This window comes from Alosa pseudoharengus, unplaced genomic scaffold (assembly GCF_046254945.1).
Source record: "Alosa pseudoharengus isolate Yale_2024_CS ecotype anadromous, Long Island Sound unplaced genomic scaffold, YU_APseudo_1.1 YU_APseudo_1.1_scf_19, whole genome shotgun sequence".
Taxonomy (NCBI): Eukaryota; Metazoa; Chordata; class Actinopteri; order Clupeiformes; family Clupeidae; genus Alosa; species Alosa pseudoharengus.
The window spans coordinates 13,255,182-13,277,215 of NW_027468657.1; the positions used below are offsets into that span (position 1 = coordinate 13,255,182).

At 41.7% G+C, this 22,034-nt stretch overlaps 4 protein-coding genes across 5 annotated transcripts in view; 2 read left to right on the plus strand and 2 right to left on the minus strand.

Annotated features, from left to right (window-relative positions):
* The window catches only part of nr3c1 (nuclear receptor subfamily 3, group C, member 1 (glucocorticoid receptor)), a 29,615-nt gene extending 19,712 nt beyond the window's left edge, over positions 1–9,903 (plus strand). For both annotated transcript variants that reach the window (XM_076291726.1, XM_076291727.1), the window contains exons 3-9: positions 1,323–1,477; positions 1,989–2,105; positions 2,402–2,698; positions 3,866–4,010; positions 4,310–4,440; positions 4,601–4,758; positions 5,089–9,903. In XM_076291726.1, coding sequence (XP_076147841.1) covers positions 1,323–1,477; positions 1,989–2,105; positions 2,402–2,698; positions 3,866–4,010; positions 4,310–4,440; positions 4,601–4,758; positions 5,089–5,241 — 1,156 coding nt within the window. In that variant the 3' untranslated portion in view covers positions 5,242–9,903. The remainder of the gene's footprint in view (positions 1–1,322; positions 1,478–1,988; positions 2,106–2,401; positions 2,699–3,865; positions 4,011–4,309; positions 4,441–4,600; positions 4,759–5,088) is intronic.
* A 1,913-nt stretch (positions 9,904–11,816) lies between these two features.
* On the plus strand, positions 11,817–14,003 carry fgf1a (fibroblast growth factor 1a). Its single transcript, XM_076291729.1, has 3 exons — positions 11,817–12,019; positions 12,435–12,538; positions 12,620–14,003. The coding sequence occupies exons 1-3, from the start codon at positions 11,923–11,925 to the stop codon at positions 12,800–12,802; spliced, it is 384 nt and encodes a 127-aa protein (XP_076147844.1). The 5' UTR covers positions 11,817–11,922; the 3' UTR covers positions 12,803–14,003.
* A 302-nt stretch (positions 14,004–14,305) lies between these two features.
* ndfip1 (Nedd4 family interacting protein 1) lies at positions 14,306–18,179 on the minus strand. The gene is made up of 8 exons (XM_076291728.1): positions 18,008–18,179; positions 17,224–17,311; positions 16,509–16,639; positions 16,252–16,339; positions 15,911–16,035; positions 15,617–15,683; positions 15,323–15,434; positions 14,306–15,128 (listed from the first exon to the last, which is right to left on the minus strand). The coding sequence occupies exons 1-7, from the start codon at positions 18,035–18,037 to the stop codon at positions 15,325–15,327; spliced, it is 639 nt and encodes a 212-aa protein (XP_076147843.1). The 5' UTR covers positions 18,038–18,179; the 3' UTR covers positions 14,306–15,128; positions 15,323–15,324.
* Positions 18,180–18,378: 199 nt separating this feature from the next.
* gnpda1 (glucosamine-6-phosphate deaminase 1) lies at positions 18,379–21,192 on the minus strand. The gene is made up of 6 exons (XM_076291731.1): positions 20,930–21,192; positions 20,728–20,829; positions 20,426–20,608; positions 20,054–20,238; positions 19,189–19,363; positions 18,379–18,650 (listed from the first exon to the last, which is right to left on the minus strand). Exons 1-6 carry the CDS (start codon positions 21,051–21,053, stop codon positions 18,616–18,618), a joined length of 804 nt encoding a protein of 267 aa, XP_076147846.1. The 5' UTR covers positions 21,054–21,192; the 3' UTR covers positions 18,379–18,615.
* Between the last annotated feature and the right edge of the window lie 842 nt (positions 21,193–22,034).

Here is a 22,034-nt window from a genome sequence, read left to right on the forward strand (position 1 = left end):
AGTAAACGCTCAACGCAGATAAATGGCTAAGCTGAGAAAAAGCTATAATGACCAAATCAGAGTTTGTGAGAGAAGTTTCAACTGTGGGTAACTGAATAAAGCTGCAACTCCTCGTCTGTATCTTGTGTTCGTCTACTCCGTTGTGCACAACCTGAAATGAAAGGGGTTAGCCCCGAAGGTTTGATAACTTATAATGATGATGATGACCTGTCTGGAACTGAAGCAGGAATGGTTAGCATATTTCTCGGCAGTGTTGGGAAGAATACTTTTAAAATGTAATCAGTTACAGAATACAGAATACATCCCCTAAAATGTAATTTGTAACGTATTCCGTTACATTACTCCATCTAAGTACCGTATTCTAAATACTTGGATTACATAAGCGCTGTTTTACATTTTATCAAGTGGGAAATCAAGCTGCTATTTCAGTTTGTAAGACCCACAGGCGATGTCAGCAAAAAACCCACAACTTAACTTTATAGGATAAACTGAAACATTATACATTTTGTTAATGCACAAGATCATCTCACAGAAATATTAGAATTTCAGTTCAAAAAGCCCAGAAATTCATGAGAAGGATTCTAAAAGTAACCCCTTATAATGGCCAAAGTAACTGTATTCTGAATACCACTCATTGAAAATGTAACTGTAACTAAATACAGTTACTCATATTTTGTATTCTGAATACGTAATCCCGAATACATGTATTCAGCTACTCTCCAACACTGTTTCTCGGTAATAATACAAAACCCAAGCAAACGAAAATGCAAATATAATACTAAAATACATCTTAGAACTATTTATCTACACGTCCCACCGAAAAGTTTGTTTTTTTGTTTCCCCGACTAGCGCTGTAAAGTGCAAACACACCAGTACAAGACGGCTCTAGGTAGGCTGAGCTCCGCTCTGCTTAGGTTAAACGGAGGATCATTAACAAGAGGATTTTGGGATGCACAGATTCAATGCAGATCCACAGATGTTGTTAGAATGGTGAAATACATCCACATTGCTGACATTATTTTCAGGAAGTATAGCCAACCAAGCTCAAGTAGGTCAGTGTAGCCAGGCGGGCCTTACATATGCCTAATTGGGAAATTAGGGGTTTAAAAAAATATCGGCTGGAGTTCTGTTATTGGAACGATAATAATATTTTAATTTTTTCACTTATTGGGCAATAATATATCAGCTGCCGATATATTGTGCATTCCTAGTAGGAACTTACTTTTAAGCTTACATTACATTACTTACATATTGGAATATTGGACCTTATGCTCTATTCCACTTTCTCTAATCCCCCACCCCCCTCTCTTGTTCAAACCCAGGTCAGACTCCACCAGCAGTGTGTCCCCCTCGGGGCAGAAGCCTGGCGGGGCGGCCCATAAGATCTGCCTGGTGTGCTCCGACGAGGCCTCCGGCTGCCACTATGGCGTCCTCACCTGCGGCAGCTGCAAGGTCTTCTTTAAGAGGGCCGTGGAAGGTGAGTGCTGGACATTTTCTTCCTGTCGCTATTGAATAGAGTACCCAAGTGTGACGTTTCGTTTCCATGACGGCAGTTTAACTGAATCTGAACAAACGTTCGAAGTGGCATCAGTAGCATTGAATGTAGACATGTGCCATCATTTCTACCTAATAAATTGTTTTAAATGTAGGTTATAGCTGTTTAAACTTGTTTTACCAGGGAGCGGCTGCCAGGCAGCGGCTTAGCCACATAGCACAGATTCCCTGTCAGGTGTAATAGAAAGGTTTGGTTTGATTGATTTGTTTAGATCCAGTGAAATGACTACCTTGGCAATGCCACGTCGTGGTTTCGGTACTCTATCGTCTAATTGGATGTTTCATCGGAATGCAACTTTCTCATTGGTTTCTTTAGAATTCTATCATAGTTTTCCACATTAGAATTTGATTGTCTTTGTTGGTTTCCTCATCAGCTTTGATTCACTTCCCATTGGCTCATCTCTGACCTGTTAAATCCTGTTTTGTCCTCTCAGGCCAGCACAACTACCTGTGCGCCGGACGGAATGACTGCATCATCGACAAGATCCGCCGCAAGAACTGTCCAGCCTGTCGCTTCCGAAAGTGTCTAATGGCTGGGATGAACCTGGAAGGTAAACCTGCCCCCTGCCGACTCTTAACCAGCCGTTTAAACTCAGGCTCATGTACTGTAAATCAAACTGATCTTCCTTCCTTCAACTGTCCGGTTCGTTTTCTTTCGATGTTGTGAACTAGGATGTTATTGGCTGTAAGTTCACTAGAACTTGTTTGTTAAGAAATTAGACTTTTTGCTCTCTCTGATACACAAATTAAGAAAGTATTTCCTGGCTTGGCATCTCAGTATGACAACAAAGGTAAAACCAGTACACGTTTCTAAAAGTGTTTCTGTCCATGTGTCTGTCTCCTCCAGCTCGTAAAACGAAGAAGCTGAATCGCTTAAAGGGCGTCCAGCAGCAGCAGCAGCCTGCGGTGGCGGCAAGTGAGCTGACCCCCCCGGTGCTGCCCGAGGCTCGGCCGCTGGTGCCCAAAGCCATGCCCCAGCTGGTGCCGTCCATGCTGTCGCTGCTCAAGGCCATCGAGCCCGACACCGTCTACGCCGGCTACGACAGCACGCTGCCCGACACCTCCACACGCCTCATGACCACGCTCAACCGCCTCGGGGGCCGGCAGGTCATCTCCGCCGTCAAGTGGGCTAAAGCGCTGCCAGGTATGGGCTCAAACGCTCGCACACACACACACATGGGAACACCAATGTTAGGCATGCTGCAGGATGCACACAGACACCGTGGGTCTGTACGAAACGAGGAAAAATGCTGCCTTTTTAAGATATCTAACAGGGGAGCGAGGCTTCGAGGCATGTCCGAATCAAATATTTCTCTGAAATGCTGCCTTCTAAGATACCTTCGTTTTGACAAATTTTGAAGCAGGGTTCCCACGGGTCATGGAATTTCTGGAATATCATGGAATTTTGGAAAGTCTATTCCAGACATGGAAAGTCAGGGAATTTTATCATTTTTGGGGCAAAGTCATGGAATATCAGGAAATTTTGATGTAGCAGTTTACAATTTACTTGCCTAAAATACATCAATACAAATATTTCTACGCAGAACTGGTGCATATCTGGTAATTTGTTTTACAGCTTCCTTGAGTATCCCAACTTTGTTTATTCAGTGCCCATTTATTCATCACTCACTCTAAAAAGTCAAATATTCTTGAACGCTATACGTTAGTAAATAGTATAGTAAGTAATGGAAAATATTTTTTTTTTTTTTGTCAGGGAAAGTCAGGGAAGTGTCATAAAATGTTACATTTGACTTAGAGTGGAAACCCTGTTAGGCAGCATAGATGTAGCCTTCGTGCTGCCTTCAACGTCCAAGATTCTATTTAATTGTGAGCAGCTATTGCTGCAGTCGAACGTTACGTTATTTTTCTTTCTGGTATCCTGACAATGGCGTTCTGTGTTACTGTGTTACTATCTTGCTAGTCTGTCCGAAACAAAGTTCGTAGCTGGTCCCTTGATGCCTGCTACAGCAACTGGCTCAGTAGAGAGCTGAAGGCAGCGAGACAGCCGCTTCGGACAGACCCCATGTCTCCCTCATGTCTCCGCATATTGTGACTGAAGCAACAGGCATAATTTGACTCCGTAGATCAGCAGTGTCCTCGTCGCAGACTGGCGGCCCACAGTTTGAAAAACACTGGTCTATATGATGAGACATGGAAGTGGTCTCAATGCCATGGCCCCATTTGAAATACGTTGGGGTCATTGATGGTGGGGCGGAAACGTTCCATTGCTCAGTCCAGTGTTCTTTGGAGATCAGTGGCCTTTCCCTCCCTGCCATTCTGTAACCACGCCATCATTTCCTCTTCCCTCCAGGGTTCCGGAACCTTCACCTTGACGACCAGATGACTCTGCTCCAGTGCTCGTGGCTCTTCCTCATGTCCTTCGGTCTGGGGTGGCGCTCCTACCAGCAGTGCAACGGCAACATGCTCTGCTTCGCCCCGGACTTGGTTATCAATGAGTACGTGCACACAAACAGCATTGCCTCTAGTAGACGTTGTTACAGATCAGCTTCTGCGGATTGATATGGAATCAACTTAAATGAAAACTTCGGCAGTTTTTCACATAGATCTCTGTTTCTCGAAGTGACTGAGTACTGTCGGTATGGGGAAAAAAACCCGAAAACAAACGGTGCTACCGTGCGCACCTCGAGAAACAGATTTAGAAAAAGTTATTAGTGTTGTGACGTGCCCTTTGCTTGGCTCAATATGTAGTGTGGTAATGATTGTGTGTGTGCGTGTGCGTGCACAATTTCTGCAGGGAACGCATGAAGCTTCCATATATGGCCGACCAGTGTGAACAGATGCTGAAGATCTCCAACGAGTTTGTGCGTCTGCAGGTGTCCAATGATGAGTACCTGTGCATGAAGGTCCTCTTGCTGCTCAGCACCGGTGAGCATCTGGAGTGTTTTTGTGTGCGTGTATGTGTGAGCGCCCGTGTGTGTGAGTGAGTGAGTACACTCTTGTTCTGGTCTAGATATTACATATGAACTGTAATGAATATAATCACATGATTTAGACTCTCTAAAATAATGTCCCTCCTTCTCCTCAGTGCCCAAGGACGGTCTGAAAAGCCAGTCGGTGTTCGACGAGATCCGGATGTCCTACATCAAGGAGCTCGGGAAGGCCATTGTGAAGCGCGAGGAGAATTCCAGCCAGAACTGGCAGAGGTTCTACCAGCTCACTAAGCTACTGGACTCCATGCATGACGTAAGACTCCTACACTCTCCACTTGCCTTGTCGTTACTGAGTAGTTATCCGCTGTGCTGCTTTCTGTTGCATGTGTCAGAACATCTGTGGGTCTCAACATATGGGTGGTGCTTTAGAAAGGGATGTCTAAAAGTCCTCTTCTCAAGTTAAGGGAGGATTTTAGAGGTGCCCACTGATGCTTAGTGTCATCAGTAGTGGAAATGACATACTTGAACAGGTTAAGTGTCTGTGTAGCACAGCACATGACTCAAATTCACGAATCCTATACGTGGCCATTATGACCTTTATTTTGAGTTGAGTCACCACTCCGTGTGTTCACCTCCTCCTCAGATGGTAGGCGGCCTGCTGAACTTCTGCTTCTACACGTTCGTCAACAAGACCCTGAGCGTGGAGTTCCCAGAGATGTTGGCGGAGATCATCAGTAACCAGTTACCAAAATTCAAAGCCGGGAGCGTAAAACCGCTGCTCTTTCACCAGAAGTGACTGCACCCCCTAACCCCTAACCTCTGACCTGACCCACACACACACACACACACACACACACACACACACACACACACACACACCGCTGCGGCAGGAACGCAATGCCTTAAAGAGACACTCACCACCTTTCTGGTCACCTCAACGTACCCACAGCGCAACGCGGGACTGGTGTTCCCCCCCTTGCCCCCCTGGCCCCCTCCAGTAGAAGGGCAATGACTTGGGCAGGGGTGAACAGGAGGACTGCAGGAAGGGATCACACAGACTGTATGCAAGCACCGAACGCAGGAGCCCCATCTGGTGAAGAGACAGAGACAAGACATAACGTGCGGAGCAGATAAGAGTGAAACTTGGAGTAACGTAAAGACGTTTTTTGGTATCCAATCATGTTTTGTTGTTGTTGTTGTTGTTGTTGGTCTTGGTTTGGGGCTGCAATGGCATACGTTGTGACTCTTGGATCCAAACAAACGAACCGCAACTGCTGTCTCAGGTGTATGACTTTCAACGTTGAGATTCCATAGTAAGAATGACATGGCTAATCAGTATGTAGGGGTAACATTTTTACATTTATACACTTTTACAGGTCGTCATTGGTGTAAGGCTACATCCCCCTCCTCCCTCCCACCCCCTCTTTCCTCCAACCCAGATAGCACTTATCTCCATCTACCTTTGTTGGAAAATTTCTCTCCAATGGAACTTTGATATCAGAGTTCACAAATCAGAACAAGGTTTAGGTTTGTAACAGTCATGGCACTTGTAAGTTGAGCACAAGAAATACAGCACTGTCTGTAAACAAACAGATACATGGCATCTGATATACAGCATCAACTACAGCAGTCTTATATAGTAGTCTACACGGTTGATCTAATCGGATTTTGTAGAATCATGAATGGGCAAGCATGTTCTGAACATGTGGAAAGAAAGAAAGGGATATTATGTGCCTTTTTGTAGCTTTGGTCTCATTTTTAGCCATTTCCTGTTTTGTTTTTCTTTTGTTGTTTTTATTTACTTTGCTCTCAAAAGTAATTGCTCCTGCGTTCACAATGGTAAACACCGTATCATGTTGGATTGATTGTAGTTGTATGTCATTTTACTTGCACTGGCAGTTGTTTTTTCTCTTCCCTCTCCCTCTCCCTCTCTCTCTCCCTCTCTCTCTCCCTCTCTCTCTCTCAATCTGGCCGTTTGGTGTTTGGCAGCTCAGTGGTACCCAGGAGACACCCAAAAATGCAAGTGATCCTTACTGACCATGCAGACGACGATATTAATACTCCTCCTATGGTAGTTTCATTGGACACCTCTCTCAAAGATGCAACTTTTGGAGCACTTTTATCAAAGGCTTTAATGAACGGCTAAAGTGGCTGTATTTTAATGTGTACAGAGCTAATGAAATAGCAAATAAGGAAGCCATTTGTTTTCATCACTATTGTCACCGTTGAAAATTGTACATTGATTATGCAATGAAATGCAAAAAAAAAAAAAAATCATTAATCGACAACTAAATTTCTTCCCTTTATGGTGTCATTTGTTAGTTTCTGTTTTCTGTGTGTTTGTGTTTGGTTTTTGTTGTTTTCATGGACCATAGGAAACCCAGTTTGCCTAACTTTGTAAACCATGAATGCAGATTCCTTGGCTATCACTTCCAACCATACGCAGTAAAAGCAGGGAGACAGACTGAAGCCTCGGACATAGACAGTAAACCTCATCTCCGATTTATTGTTTTCCTGAAATATATATCTATATATATATCTATATACACACACAAAGAATTATGTCAGTATAACGTTTATCGTTTCCTTCTGGATCCGAACAGGGAATGATAGAAAAAAGTGCAATCACCTTTATATGTTATTCAATGCAGCAGACCACCCTACTCTTTCTCTTTCCCTTGCTCGCGCAGTATCTCTCTCTCTCTCTCTTGCGCGTGCTCGTGCTCAGCAGTACCTCTCTCTCAGTACTCCTCCTCCTGTACTCATCACTCACTCAGGTCCACAACCTACAACCTGTTTGCCGTGCACTCACACTCCCAGACAGCGGCAGACTCCGGCTCAGGTCCGGCCCAGTCCCGGGCCGGGTCCGTCCCAGGCGTCTGCCGCTGACCTCGGGTGCCTCCCTTCAGCAGCTTTAGTGCTCCTCCAAAACGAAAACGCTGGTGTGAGTGCACTCGCTAGCTTTTCCTAACGGTGCTTTTTCCTTGTTCTAGCAGTGAACAAAACAATAGAAAAAGAAAAAAAAAAGATAAGAAAAAAAACATGCGTGTACAATAACCTTCCTCTCAGCCCTATGAGTTAAACTGTGGCCCATCTGAGGGACAGGAGGCTCTTCGCCTCTCCTTTGTTCGGTTCTCGGGGAATTTCTACCATAACAGACAAAATAATATGCCTGTATTTATCCTCTCTCTGTGTGCCAAACATTTATTTCATTAATTTCTGTGTGGAGTATATATTTTTTCAGTCCGATGAAATGATTACAACCTTGATCTGTACTTTGTCTTAACATGTGCTGGAAGTATGTACACAAAACAAAACGAAAGGGAAAAAGAAATGCAAGTTTTTCCTGTGTTGTACACTGTGTCAGCATTCAAACACACAATGGCTGAGGTCTGAACACCTACCCACAATCCCACACGGTCCGCACACCTACCCACAATCCCACACGGTCCGCACACCCATCCACAATTCCACACGGTCCACACACTCATCCACAATCCCACAGCGCACCACCACATACTCGTTTCACCACCAGCTCAAGACACACGCATGTTTGTAGTTCCAAGTGTCTGTTTTCATGTCGGCCTCTCTCCAGCGCACAATGCGGCAGTCGCAACGGTCACCTCCGAACAGCGCTTCTACCGCAGTAGTAGTAATAGTCGTTGTCTGGGGCACCCCTCTGTCCCCGTCCCTGTTTTCCTTCCTGAGTGTTTTTGTTTTGCGTTTGTTTTTTTATCGCTCTTAAAACCATCGGTATTTTACGTAGGTCTTATAGTTTTCACAAATTCCGTGTTTGTGGCAACTGGGAAAAACAATAGGAACAAGGAAGTTGTATGATTTTTACTCTTCCTTTGCTTTTCAAAGACATGTTTGTATTGAAGTTGATGTCTTGTTCGTTTTAACATGGGGGCAAGTACAGTATGTTGCTTCAAAGCATATCTAAGTATGAATTTAACTTTTAAAGTAACCATTTTTTGTACAGATGGGTGTGTTGAACTTGTGTCAGAGTTCACCTGTTTGTATAATATCTTGCATTTTTGTCATTTGTGTAGATCTCAATCAATTTCCTTTCTCATCTGACACTATGCCATTCATGTCACATAAAGCTATCCATTAATAGTAAAATGTTAAAGATGCCAACATTTCATGCTTGTGTGTTTTGTTGATTTAATCAAAGAACCATCTTTACAAGCCATTTTCTAATTCAGTTGCTTTGGCAACTTTTTTGGTTTGCAGGTATGTCCGTTGGTTCAGTAGTTTTTAGTGGTTATCTGAAAGCATGGCATTGTCAAGTGGTTGACAAGTCCTAAAGGATCTTTGCTGTAAATTACAAATGTCGTAACACCCACCTAGTTTGTGGTGATTTTTCCAGATATCATAGATGATGACCCAAGTATGTCCCAAACTATTTTTAAGCCTCTTCTTCCCCCTCGTCAAGTTACTTTCACATACAGTGCAGTAGTGTGCGAAGTCTGCTTCCTTTGTTACGCGTTCATGTCTCTCTGTCTTACACCACTAAATGAGTGGAGTGTTATTCCAATTCAGGGAGGTCGAATTTTAAAAGACTCATAACTGTTCCCTTTGAAATAAATGACTAAAGTGTTTAGTATCTTGATATTTTTTTATAATTTAGCATAGCCTTTTTTTTGCAGTCTTTTGTTCCGTTTCGTCATGTATAATCCCTACCTAGCGTCTCTAAAACTGTTTCGGATGATGAATGTAAACTCCTATCTTGCATCCCATTTTTCATATATCTCCCCTGATGCACATTAGATTATGTTGAATAAGTCTAATGAAAGGAAGGTATTGGTCATTCTTGATGTATATAGCACTAGTTCACCATGTTGAGGTTTCCTCAATAGGGGGAGGAAGAAGGAATTTGTGAATGAGTCCTATGCACAGTACAAGAGCAGTCAAACACACATTAGAAGGGAAACTGTATATGAAAGTAACTTGCCTGCCAAACTGAAACCTTTGGAATTTTGCACTACCCCGTCATTGTTTAAAATCTATTTTCTAAAAAAAAAAGTAGACAGAAGAATAAAAGACAGAAAAAACCTGATATTAACTTAAGAGATATATTAAGGGCAAATGTGATTCACTTGTATATGGCTTTCCCTTATGTTTTGTTTGTATTTGCATATATCTCAACTATGTACATATTACCCTGTGTAAAGAATATGCATCAGATTTGTCCAAAATGAATAGTTTTTTATGTCATCTCTGTTATTCAGCCTCCGTAGTTCATGTTGGTCTCTTCACCCCTTCACTTCCCCGTTGAGCTGTCTGTCTTGGTTGTGAGGTACTTTTGATAAACATTACTTTTATGCTGATTGATATGATGTTAACACCGTTGTACACACACACACACACAAAATCCCTAACAAGCTACTTAACAACCATGCGATTATGATAAGCAATCATTCATAAAAAAAATAAATGTGCTTTTCAAATCTAACGTTACATGATCTCATTCATGAATATGTGCATGTTACATATTTAGTTAATGACCACTTTCTTTTTGTGAATCAGTCAAGATGTTCTCACAATTGGTATTTAAACCATATCAACTACATTTCAGTAAGGTTAATCTTACAATTAACAATAAATTACAAGTAAATGTGCATCCAATACAGCTACACATGGGTGCAAAAAAAAATAGACAACCAGATAGTCCTCAGCTAACCGAGACCAACCACTGGAAATGTACAGATCTGGCTAAAAGTCTTGTTGGCATTCAGAGGAATCCTAATGCACTTGGGGTTCCTGTTAAACCATGGTCACAGTTGGACTAATTTCCCATCCTGCTTTCTATCAGCACCTGGTTGTTTTCCTCAAGCTCCATCAGAGTGACCATTAGGATGGTGATTCCGGTCATTTTCAAAAGTCATATGCTATAATGTATCCATGTTGGGTCTTAAATTGATTCTTTTTATGGTATTGGTGGTTATATAATCAGATGGATAGATAGATAGATACTTTATTGATCCCCAAGGGGAAATTCAAGAACAAATCAAAACCAGAAAGTGGCCTTTCGAGATCGACTTGTCACAAATGCCTAGGAATGGGTCTCCTCTCTGCTTCTCTGGGAAGGAATCATCTCATCCCCTGCTCTCCCACTCTTATCACCCTACCCCTCTCTCACTATACCCCTCTCTCACTATACCCCTCTCTCACTCTACCCCTCTCCCACTCTACCCCTCTCTCACTCTACCCCTCTCCCACTATACCCCTCTCTCACTCTACCCCTCTCCCACTCTTATCACCCTACCCCTCTCTCACTCTACCCCTCTCTCACTCTACCCCTCTCCCACTCTTATCACCCTACCCCTCTCTCACTCTACCCCTCTCTCACTCTACCCCTCTCTCACTCTACCCCTCTCCCACTCTTATCACCCTACCCCTCTCTCACTCTACCCCTCTCCCACTATATCACTCTACCCCTCTCCTTCTCTTAGTCATCTCAGTTAAGGGTAAGGGATTGTTTTTTCCATCTCATGCATTCAGGTTGGCATCCGTATTCAATTGATGTTTTTTTCATAATATTTAACACTAATGCATTCTACTGCCCCCATGATGTCCAGTCATTTACAGTATGCATTAATGTTATCTGGAATGGGCCACATAGATTGTAGCCTGCTGTTCCATTTACAGTATATGCATTAATGTTATCTGGAATGGGCCACATAGATTGTAGCCTGCTGTTCCATCGTTGGTAACATTTTGGCTGCCTTTACAAACTTTTGTATCTAGCCTGGATGGCTAGGGCTTAGAGTAAGGAGTCATAATTACATATTTACTACTGAATAATGAAGCTAATAGGCAACTCTATTGATCAATTTTGGTGAAATACTCAATTTTCCCTTAAAATGTATGAAATGTTTGTATAAAATAGGATATATTGGCCTGGGCCTACTATGATTATGTAATTCTGAGAACAGGGAAAATATTATGTTTCCAAATAATCCTGTCAGCCTACATTCGATATGCACATTAATGCATTTCTCTCAAGTGCAGAGAAAGAAAGTGCAAACTCACAATGTAATTAAAAAAAAACACTGATAATCACTTTCCCCCCTGCAAGATTTCCTAATGATGAACTTCGTTGTTCACTGCATTTGCTTATTGAGTAGCGGTAGCCTATAGGCTATTATCGCATCCTCCGTTGGTTATGGGGGGTGCTGGAACAATTCCATTGGCAACCCACTCTTACCACTGTACCGTGCACTCTAGTGGACCCCTGTGAAAAATGCGCGTGACACATACTTTGTACTAGCCTACGGATCACAACAAAGTCCATTCGTTACCGTTTGCCATCTCCACTGCAGATTCTCTCAGTCGATTACAGTGGCTTTCCCACGGCGATCACTATCAGGGAAGACCAGAGGAAATCCGGGCATATCAGAGCTTTATCGGTGTTCTCGCACGACAGCTAGCCTACTTCACCGAATTTAGACATACAACTGTAGATTATAAAATGCTTATACGCCTGTATTGCATGAATGGCGGGTATCACCTTCGGATTCTGGAGGATGGAACTGTTGAAGGCAGCAGAGATGAAAATGATATCTACAGTAAGGTTGCGCGATATTCTTTGCCCAAAAACCCCGGTTAATATCAATCCGTTGGGTGTTAAGATACCCTTTTAGGCTATGGCTCACCGAAGTGGTGTGTGTGTGCGTATGCGTAGGTTGGCTATGTGATCACCTGCACTTGGAACAACATTATAGGCTATTTTATTGGTTGTTGCGTTCTTTTACTGCTGATGGGCTACAAAGTAGCTTTTGGTGAACCGATATGCCTATGTATGGTCATCAACCGAGCTAGGCCAATTTTAGTGCAGCGATTCTCGGACATAGTAGTTAGGCCTAATTTCATAGGGTGGGAGGCAACATGACTGGACTGACTATTTCTGACAGATGACTATGAAATCTAGGCCTAGTATGTTTTTCTCATCCCTCCATGTTTGTGTGTGTTGTCGATGACCAGGTCTACTGGAAGTGAAGGCAGTTAGTCCTGGTGTTGTGGTCATTAAAGGTATTGAGGCTGGTCAGTACCTTTCCATGGGTAGAGATGGCAGGCTGGTTGGATCGGTAAGTGGCATCCATCATTCACATCACTGGTGCTTGCTGGTGTCCATATCCCAACATCCAATTGATCTTTCTCTGTTTCAGGCCTCTGCTACAGATGAATGCTACTTGTTGGAGAACTTGGAGGAGAACCATTACAATACCTACCAATCGCAGAAGTATATCAGCTGGTATATTGGGATTAAGAAGAATGGCAAGACCAAAAATGGCTCTCGGACCCACATTGGTCAGAAAGCCATATTCTTCCTCCCTCGGAAGGTGGATTAACATCCGTGAGTGAAGAAAAAATGTAGCTTGGCAATGAAGTGAGAAAAAAAATGTGTGAATGTGTGAACCATGCTGCTAATACGTTAAATCCTCTCAATGCATTAACTTGATACCCCACCCCACTAACTTGAACCACCTGCAGATTTTTAACAACACACCTGCCTCTATGTACTCACTCACCCTGTTAACTACATTAGGCATAGATCAGAAATGTCTATAGCTCTTAACTTTAGCTCTGTCCTGCTGTCCAAATCTGAACTGCAACCTCAATATAAGGAATGATAGCTTTATTTATATTTAATAGACTGTTCCTTGGTGTTTGGGAATGAGCTCTTTTAAATGCTATATATTTTGTTACGACTTATTTTGTATATTTGCACAGTGAAAATATAGTTATATTTAGTTTTTATAATCAATAAGAATAACTCTACAGTCACCACAGCTGAGAGTGCTTCCTATCTATGAGTCATTTGCCTCAATATGCCTCTGCTGCTATAGGTGTGGAAGATGTTTTTAGCTGTAAACACCACACCCACAGGTCCCACACTCACACAAACATAAATATGAATGTACCCTGAATGTGTTGGTTCATAATATACTGTATATAAACAAGAGTAACTATCTACGTGCATAGGATCATTGGTTTATTCTGCTCTGCTATGTAGCACTCCAAAAATGTACTAACACATGATGCAGTACAACAGCAACACACTACATAAACACTCCAGAATGTATGGAAGTACTTTTTTCCCCCCTGAAATGTACCACTTGCATACTATTTGGGCCATTCAAATAAACATTTCAACCAATCTTAATTACAGAACATTGGGCTGGTTTCCCATATCCTAGTGATACCAGACTCTCTACTTTGTTTCATTTTGTGAATAGTCTGGCCCCTCATGATTGGGAAATGTTTCCAACTCTAGTATCATAACATGCGTAGACTTTGCGTTGACTTTGAAATCATTGGTACAGCCAAACCAATCCCACCGGTCAGGGATTCCTAATGTTACTTCCTACTTCGCCTAACCTTTACAAATTGTTAATAAACCCAATTGCCAGTTGCTTCTGCCGTCTACCACAGCCACTCAATTTTAAGACTAGCGTAATCCCCTCATTGCTGATTGGCCCCTCACGCTTTGTGTCAGAAGGAAACATTATCAGCATCATAGTTGGCCCCACAAGGCTTCCGTTTTAACATTCCATAATGTTATCTTAATGCAGAGGAAGTAGATTGGGAACCAAATAGAACGTTCAAGCATTGTTTTTGTTTTTATTGTTGAAAGGGTCTATAGTGTAGTGTTGTGTGCCAGACTAGTATCTCACTGAAAGGAGAGCTAGGTTTTCCCATACATGATTAAGTATGGTCCTAAACTAAAAAAAAAGGCAAAATTACCTTACTTAAAGATGGCATTTTATTACCATATATTGGATTTTGTATTGGATTATTTTTTATTATTTTTCAAATGGTTTTGAAAACAAACTCACACCAAGTCGTACGAGTACGTTTGCTACTGAAGTGACATTTATTTAATATTACTAGACACCAAATTGCAAAAACTCCATGACAGGATAACTGCTCACCTGAGGACAGTGTTAATGGATGAGCAACTTTTGATAAAACCAGAAGAAAAAAAATCATCTCAACATGTAAAGCAATTTGCTGAATACTAAATCAATCCCTGGTTTCTGTGTGTTTTTTCTGTGTCTTGTCTTTTCTTTTGGATTTGACCAGCTTCTCATTCCGACCACAAAACAATAACTCTGTATATTTGTGTATAAATGTATCATAATGCTTGGGTAGGCTATGAATTTTAACAGTGATTTACTTAAAATAATGCATGTCTACAGTACCGTTTGGATCACTGCATTTAAACCATCATCTTTTTTTTAATACCAAACACTAAATTCAATGACTCACTATAGTTTACATACTTACTTACAAAGTAAAAACAAAGTCCCCAACCTTTAAAGAGTCAAGGTTTCAAGAAAATTAAATTCCTAAAAAACGTTTCACAAGACTGCCCCCTCCTGGCTAAAAGCAAAACGTATCATTTCAAGCTGACAGAGTGGAGCAGTTTGCCTCAAGCTAATTAATGATTATTAACAAATGATACATAAGGCATCACAGATTAAATTGAAAATAGCACTTGACATTATCCACTCATGAGTAAATGGTTACAGAGCTATCAGCATCCATTAGTAAAAATGTGCACATAGAAAAAAAGAAAATCATTTATGTCTGAATGGTACATTGGGTTTTCATTCTCTTCCTTCTCTTTGATGTGTATGCCTCTGCAGATTCACGAATGATTTCTGAGATGACCTTTAAAGGAGATTTACTCATTAGTTTGGCTTTATTTCCTTTGTTCTTATTTCATTCTCCTACACACTAAATCTATCCATATTGAGAAAATAATATTACTTTCAGTGGTGTCTAATGACATAACACAATGTGTACAATCTAAAAGCAAATCATTTCAGACATAGCTGCCCTTATTTGCACATTTGAGGATTTACCTTCAGTAAATGAAGAGTACTCTGGTACGTGGGAGAGTAGCAAATGAGGAAGAGTCAGCCATTTTGCGCACTCTGGAGTAATTTATGAAACCTCTGAAGAAGAGCAGGAACCCTGAAGCAACAGACACACAAGGAGTTCAAACTCAGAGGAATGGCAATAATGAGTAAGGTCATTCAGAGACGGACTTTCAGTGAAGGCTAGCGACTCAAAGCGATTCAAAAGGCACAAAGACGTGATGTCGCTGAATAATCCCCATGTCTCAATAACAAAATTCCAGGCTCAGTGATACTTACCCAACCCAAGGAACACCCACCACAGCCAATACTGGCCATCAAAATAGCCAGGGAAGTAGGTAGAAAACTGTGAAAACAGACAGCAAAAAATAAATAATACAAAATGTGCAACAGACCTACAGCAGAGAAGTATTCATTATTCAGGACTGACACTTCATGGAGGTATTTATAAACCTTGTTTTGTTTTTAAATAGTGTAATAATTAGTCCCAGTCTACTGACACAGATAGCACTGACAAATGCCCTGATGTCTCCAGGAGTTACCATAGCAACTGAGACAAGAAAAAGGCCTTACTCTGACTATCAGAATCCACTTGACCAGGGAGAGCCCGAACCCAGAGATGGCACCATAGCGACCGGCAGCCGAAGTGGTCAGACAGAAGGACAGGAAAAAGCCGATCCAGTTGAAAAGGAATGCCACTAGACAATGGCGGTAAAATGGAGAAAAAGAAATTGTGAAGGCAAGGGTGAGAGTGGCCCTTGTAATTTAACTGATGTGTAAGTCGCTTTGGATAAAACTTAATGTAGATGTAGAATGAGAGGGTACATCAATGCTGATATGGACTCTTGTGAACATCAAACATTCAGTCATCCATGCCACTGTCAATGGCAGACGCACACAATGCACACACTTACTGAAGAATGTCAGCATAAAAATGCCATCATTTCCAATCCGCAGTTGGTCGGCATCATCAAAGTCATCCCTGGCAATGAAATCTTCCTCCTACCAAAAAAAAAACACACACACACACACACATGCAACTACTCTTTTTGTCTTTAGATTACAATGCATTATACATAAATGAAAGAGCATATTGACTGCATTTATCGCCCACAAAGACACAACAGCAAGTTTGAGCTGATTTGTAAACATTTAACTGAGAGAGCCATACCCTTCCAGTGACAAGAGGCAGTGCTGCTTCAGTTTTGGTCCTCTCAGCTTCGTCATAGGAGGGCAATGTTGTAGCAACGTTGTATGAAGGAGGAAGGGGGTAAGATCCGTCCTCTTTAAAGGTGAAATTAGCTGTTAAGAGATAAATGTCAAGTCTGGCTTGAGGGGATCCAATGGAATATGCACGCAAAAACAAATGAGGCATATCAAAGGCAAGGTCGTTCAGAGGTTCAAAGTATGGCTCCATAAAACTGAATGAAATGGTTGCCAAGGACAAATGTATAATTTACACTTGTAACATGAGTATCCGTGGCCCATGACTGATACCAATGTAGGCTAACCCTGATTACTGTCCAAGCAACTCCAAAAATAATTTGACCTAACAATTGTAAATAACCGCCAAGTTAGAGAGCTCTCTTGCAATGGTTTGCACTCATGGAGTTTTAACTCAATATATTGTCCAGCTTCATCACAATGCTAAACTGTAATTATGTCTCCCTCCTGGCAATAGGATCACCTTTTTTGCTGTTCTCCTTGCATCAACATATCCCTAACCATCTCTAAGGGTTGAAGCACTGAGCGGCTGTTTATCAAAAATTCAGCAGATAGTGCTAAAACAGGGAATACCTATAGATTTTGAATAACCGGGATGAGGATGTGCATTCTGTTTGAGTGCAGGGCAGGCCGAGATTGCAACCTATGTCTATTAACGTTACCTGCATTGTCCGCTGCAATGCTGTTGTACGGCGGAGGGGCGTCGGGTACTTCTTGAGACACTTCGCCTGTCTCCTCTTCATTGGTGAGCTATTAAAGAGACGAAACAATCTTCTCAAAGTACCTTATGTTACAAAATAACCATGTCGTTACTAACAATAGGTGAACACTTACTCTGAATTCCTACACACATACAACAGAGGTCGAATATATCTCTTGAAAGGTTGTCGGCTAGTTTGACAACAGTCTGCTGAAATTAACTGAAAACCGACCACCAACCAACTTTTTTGGCAAATCGGTAAAAAGGGCAAAGCATGACCAGAGCACCAGCGAAACTACAAACTGTAAGCAGAATATCATAACTAACCTAAGAAATAAAATGACCCAAATGCTAAGCGCTGACTAGATCTAGTGGTTGGTAGGGAGTGCACTGATCTATCAGCAACGCAATGGAATAGCTTCTACGTGAGTCTTGTTTTGAGCCGTCCTCCCCAACCAAGCTAGTAGCATGACACCGATTCAAGCTAACGTTAACGTCGTAAGTGTTCTCAATACATAGTCATGTGGAAAGATTATACCACTGATTGGTGAACAGAGACTTCTACAATATGCGGCGAAGTGTTTGACAATATGCCAATTAAATCCAGCTAGTTCCGGATCGATTGTATTACTCGGCCTGTAGCAGCTAATTTAGCTAAACAATCCACCTAGCAAGCAGCCAATATTGAAAGTAGAAGCCGTCGCGAACAAGTTAGCCAACACTCATCGAATATAGGCTATCCATACCTGCTGATAGCCACTCCGTTGCTCGGTCATTCTTGGGACCTTGCTGTATCACTTAAAGCTCGTTTCCCAATTTAATATAGACTGTCAAAAAGGTTAAATTGGATCAACAGATAATCCACAGTCTGACGTCTTCTCCCCTACTCCTCTACTCTACTCCACCCTTTCAGGAAGTCAGAGTTGATTCTCTGTTACGTTACGTAGGGCAGGCTGATGCAGTGTTGTCGCTTGCTAGTAGCTAGTAGCTACATAATCCCAAGAATGGTGGCAAGCAGGCTGCCTGGCCTACATTCAAAAGTTCCCTGTGGCAGTAGGTGTTACATAACAACATATCCACTTCTTGTAGGGCTAAGATAATAAAGACTCCTGATCCGTTTTGTAATTATGCAATGCCAAAGCGCTTTATTTAGTGTATGAAGCATACAAAAAGTAAGAAAATAATGAGTAAGGCAACATGGTGAATCAAGTTTATGATGAAAAGTAGGCACACTAAACATGTAGGCCTATGTTTGGAATTCACAACAGATCAGTTAACACATCAAAATCAAATGGTGATAGACCATCTGACTCAGATCAGTGCAGACGCAGTATACATGATCCTCATCTGGTTATTACTCCACCAGTTTATTGTGGACATGCATCATCCCTGTCAACCAAGAAAGAAACATGAATAATGGTTATCATCACATATCTCTTTTCAACAAAAAGAAAAATCCAAATAAATCAACTGCACAACTGGTTAAAATGGAATTACCATAAAATAGAACAAATGGAATTAACCATCACTTAAGTAAATACTTGCGTATACAAGGAATTTGGTCTCTGCATTTATCCCATCCGTGAATTCGTGAGCACACAGTGAACAGTGAGGTGAAGCACAGACTAACCCGGAGTCTTAGCGCTCGGGGAGCAGTGGGGGGTTAGGTGCCTTGCTCAAGGGCACTTCAGCTGTGGATGTGGGCATGGGAGAGCAGTGCTCAACCACTTCCCCCGCCCACATTTTTCCTACTGGTCGGGAATTGAACCGGCAACCCTTCGGTCCTAGCACGAAGCCCTAACCAGTAGGCCACAACTGCCCCACAAAGTGAAGATGTTGCTGTAATACAAGTTGCAAGGGATAGATATGTCTGCTAACTACAATATGCTGTAAGATCCATCACATAACATCACCGTGGTTTGATTACCTTTGAAGTATTTCACTGTTTTGACTCTTAGCTCTTGGGTGGCATCTTCATCACACACAAAGATAGTTTGGGGGTGCTGCTGGAATGCAGACACAGTCCACATGTGGTTCACTCCCTCCTCTATGGCCTTGTACAAGGCAAATGCTTTGTGTGCCCCTGTTATGAGGATCATGACCTTCAAAATAGAGAAAGAATGTTACCCCTGAATTATCCAAACTAGGTGGGCTGCAAGACTAAATAACAAAAAAAACTTGTTAGTGATACCTCAGACATTACATTTGTACCAGAGTGACCACTGACCAAAGCAGCAGTGGCACCAGTAGACTAGATATTGTTTATTGATCTCATTGTGTCTTGCAGTGCCTTTAAACATTCTGTTTTTAACTTAACTTTAAGCTCACTGTATACGTTTTATGTAAGTTTTTAACTTAACTTTAGGCTCTTTCTTTACTATCTTTTAGCAAAATTTGGTTTGTTATTGTAAAACTTAATTTCAAAGAAAGGAGGTGGAACTGTGACAAAATGTCCATCGCTCTTGCTGTCTGCTGCACAAGGCAACTTTTTTTCAGTGTCGTTGCCGGCCTATGTTGCAGACTGGCAGGGACCCGGCCCTTTTTCCCACTGATATTGAGCAACACATTTTTATCTCGAAAACTGAGTGTATCAGCAAGCACCGTGTCATAAACATCCAATCAGACCATTAGGAACTGGTAATGAGGGTGCCCAGAGGCAACATAACTCTTGAAGTCGCTTCTGATTTATCATCACCATAAGGTTGTGCCACAGTAGGCCAAATATAGAATCCCATTCCATCTGTGGGCTACCCCTTCACATGCATATAGACAAGGAAAACTGGCAGAATAACCTCTCGAGCATCCATGACTGTGCCCACGCCCACAGTGAGCGCCATGGTGGGCACTTTGGAGAGATCTCCATCAAAGAACCGGGCATTGGCCAGGATGGTATCCATTGCCAGGGTCTTCACTCTGGTCCTGGAGACGAGGCTAGACCCAGGCTCATTGAAAGCAATGTGGCCATCAGGTCCGATCCCTGCCACACACAGAATTATACTTTAATGGTTTTGTTTGTCTCAGCCATAGCCTGTGTAGGCTACTTCACCAAGTATTTGTTTATTGCTCTTAATATAGAATACATGTTTCAGGAATCAAATAGGCTATCAAAACATACCTCCATAGGAGGGAGGATAGCATGGCAGTCACAGTTCCAATAATCTTACCCCCAACAAAGAGATCAATCCCTCCAGCAGCTTGGATCTTGGCCTCAAAATCCTGGCACTCTTTTTGCAAGTCTGGGGCATTGCCATCTAGGATATGAGCATTCTCTGCTCTTATGTCAATGTGCTTAAAGAAATTATTCCACATAAAGGAGTGATAGCTTTCCGGATGGTCTCTCGGCAGCCCTGTGTAGTTCAGTAAATGCTTTTAATTGATATAATTTTCTCCATAAGGAATGCATACATATAATGAACTCTGGTCTCATTTTTACTGGGTCATTCTATGATATAGCAGGCTTACATACCAACATACTCATCCATATTGAATGTTTTGACATACAGGAAGGAAATCTCCCCCTTCTTGTAGAACTCAATTAGTTTCTTGTAACATCCCAGAGGTGTACCTCCTAAAATAAAATATTAATATACATAGGCCTAAACTCAATTTGTATCAGGCATAGATCAGTGAATAAATGTATAAAATACAAAGGAATTATGAGACCTCACCTGTTGGAAGACCTAATATAAAGTACTTGTTCGGACCGGGTTTAAACTTTACGATTCGGTTCCTGATGTATTTCGCAGCCCACTCGCTGGTTTGATCATAGTCCTCGAGGATGATCAACTTCATTCTTTACAATGTAGTAAGAAACCAGTTCGACACTGAGTACAACTTACTTCGCACAGTCTAGAAATTAGATACCTTTCTAACCTAAGACAACCTCTTACTAGACTTTACCCTGTCGTAAATGACCATTCCCTTTATTGAGCAGACACAGGGATTAAAGTGAAAGAAAATCGTTTGACTGAACTTTTTTCAGGCCATAAGTCATACGTTGTTCATATCTACCTATAGAGATAGCACCCCTTTTGCGGTCGCGACCTATTGGTTTTTAATGTACAAAAAGATGCAAACAGCAAAGTAAAGGGAGTATTCGCCTTATTCACACAGCGGCCATTGTTTAAACCAAAACGAGGCTACAGGGTACACTTACTATATAATTAATGCCACCTACAGGTGAATGCATAGAACATAACAATCCTATGGTTTGTGTACCCTGTAGCCTCGTTTTAGCCGCCAATGGCCGCCATGTGAATAAGGCGAATTGAATGTTCTTGATTGAGATTGAGTTTTCCTGATGAACAAAAATATATTTTAGTACCATCCCTGACCATTGCTGATTAGCCATTGCTGTTCTTTTCTACTGCAGCAATATTGTAGAAAGGCTTTAACACACTCTTATTTAATTACTTCAGGCCAAAAGTGTTTAAAGGGGAGATTTTTTTCTTGTTAATATGCAATTCAACACCAAGTAAAATCTATAAAATCAAGTTTGCAAGACTTCCCATTTCCTCATCAAAGTAACAAATCAGAACATTCTAGATATTGTTCATATTTCCATTTGTTGCCTCATCCGCATTTAATGATAACATGGTAATTTTGAGTTTTACAGACAACTCAGTTTTCCAATGAGCAGCAATACTGTGTGTGCTCATGCAGGAGGTCTGCGCATTTGTAACGACAATCTGGAGACGGCGCTTTTGTCTTCAGCAACAGATTGTATAAGGTTTGACAATAGGTTGCGATATGGTTAAGGACAGGTCGTGTTGC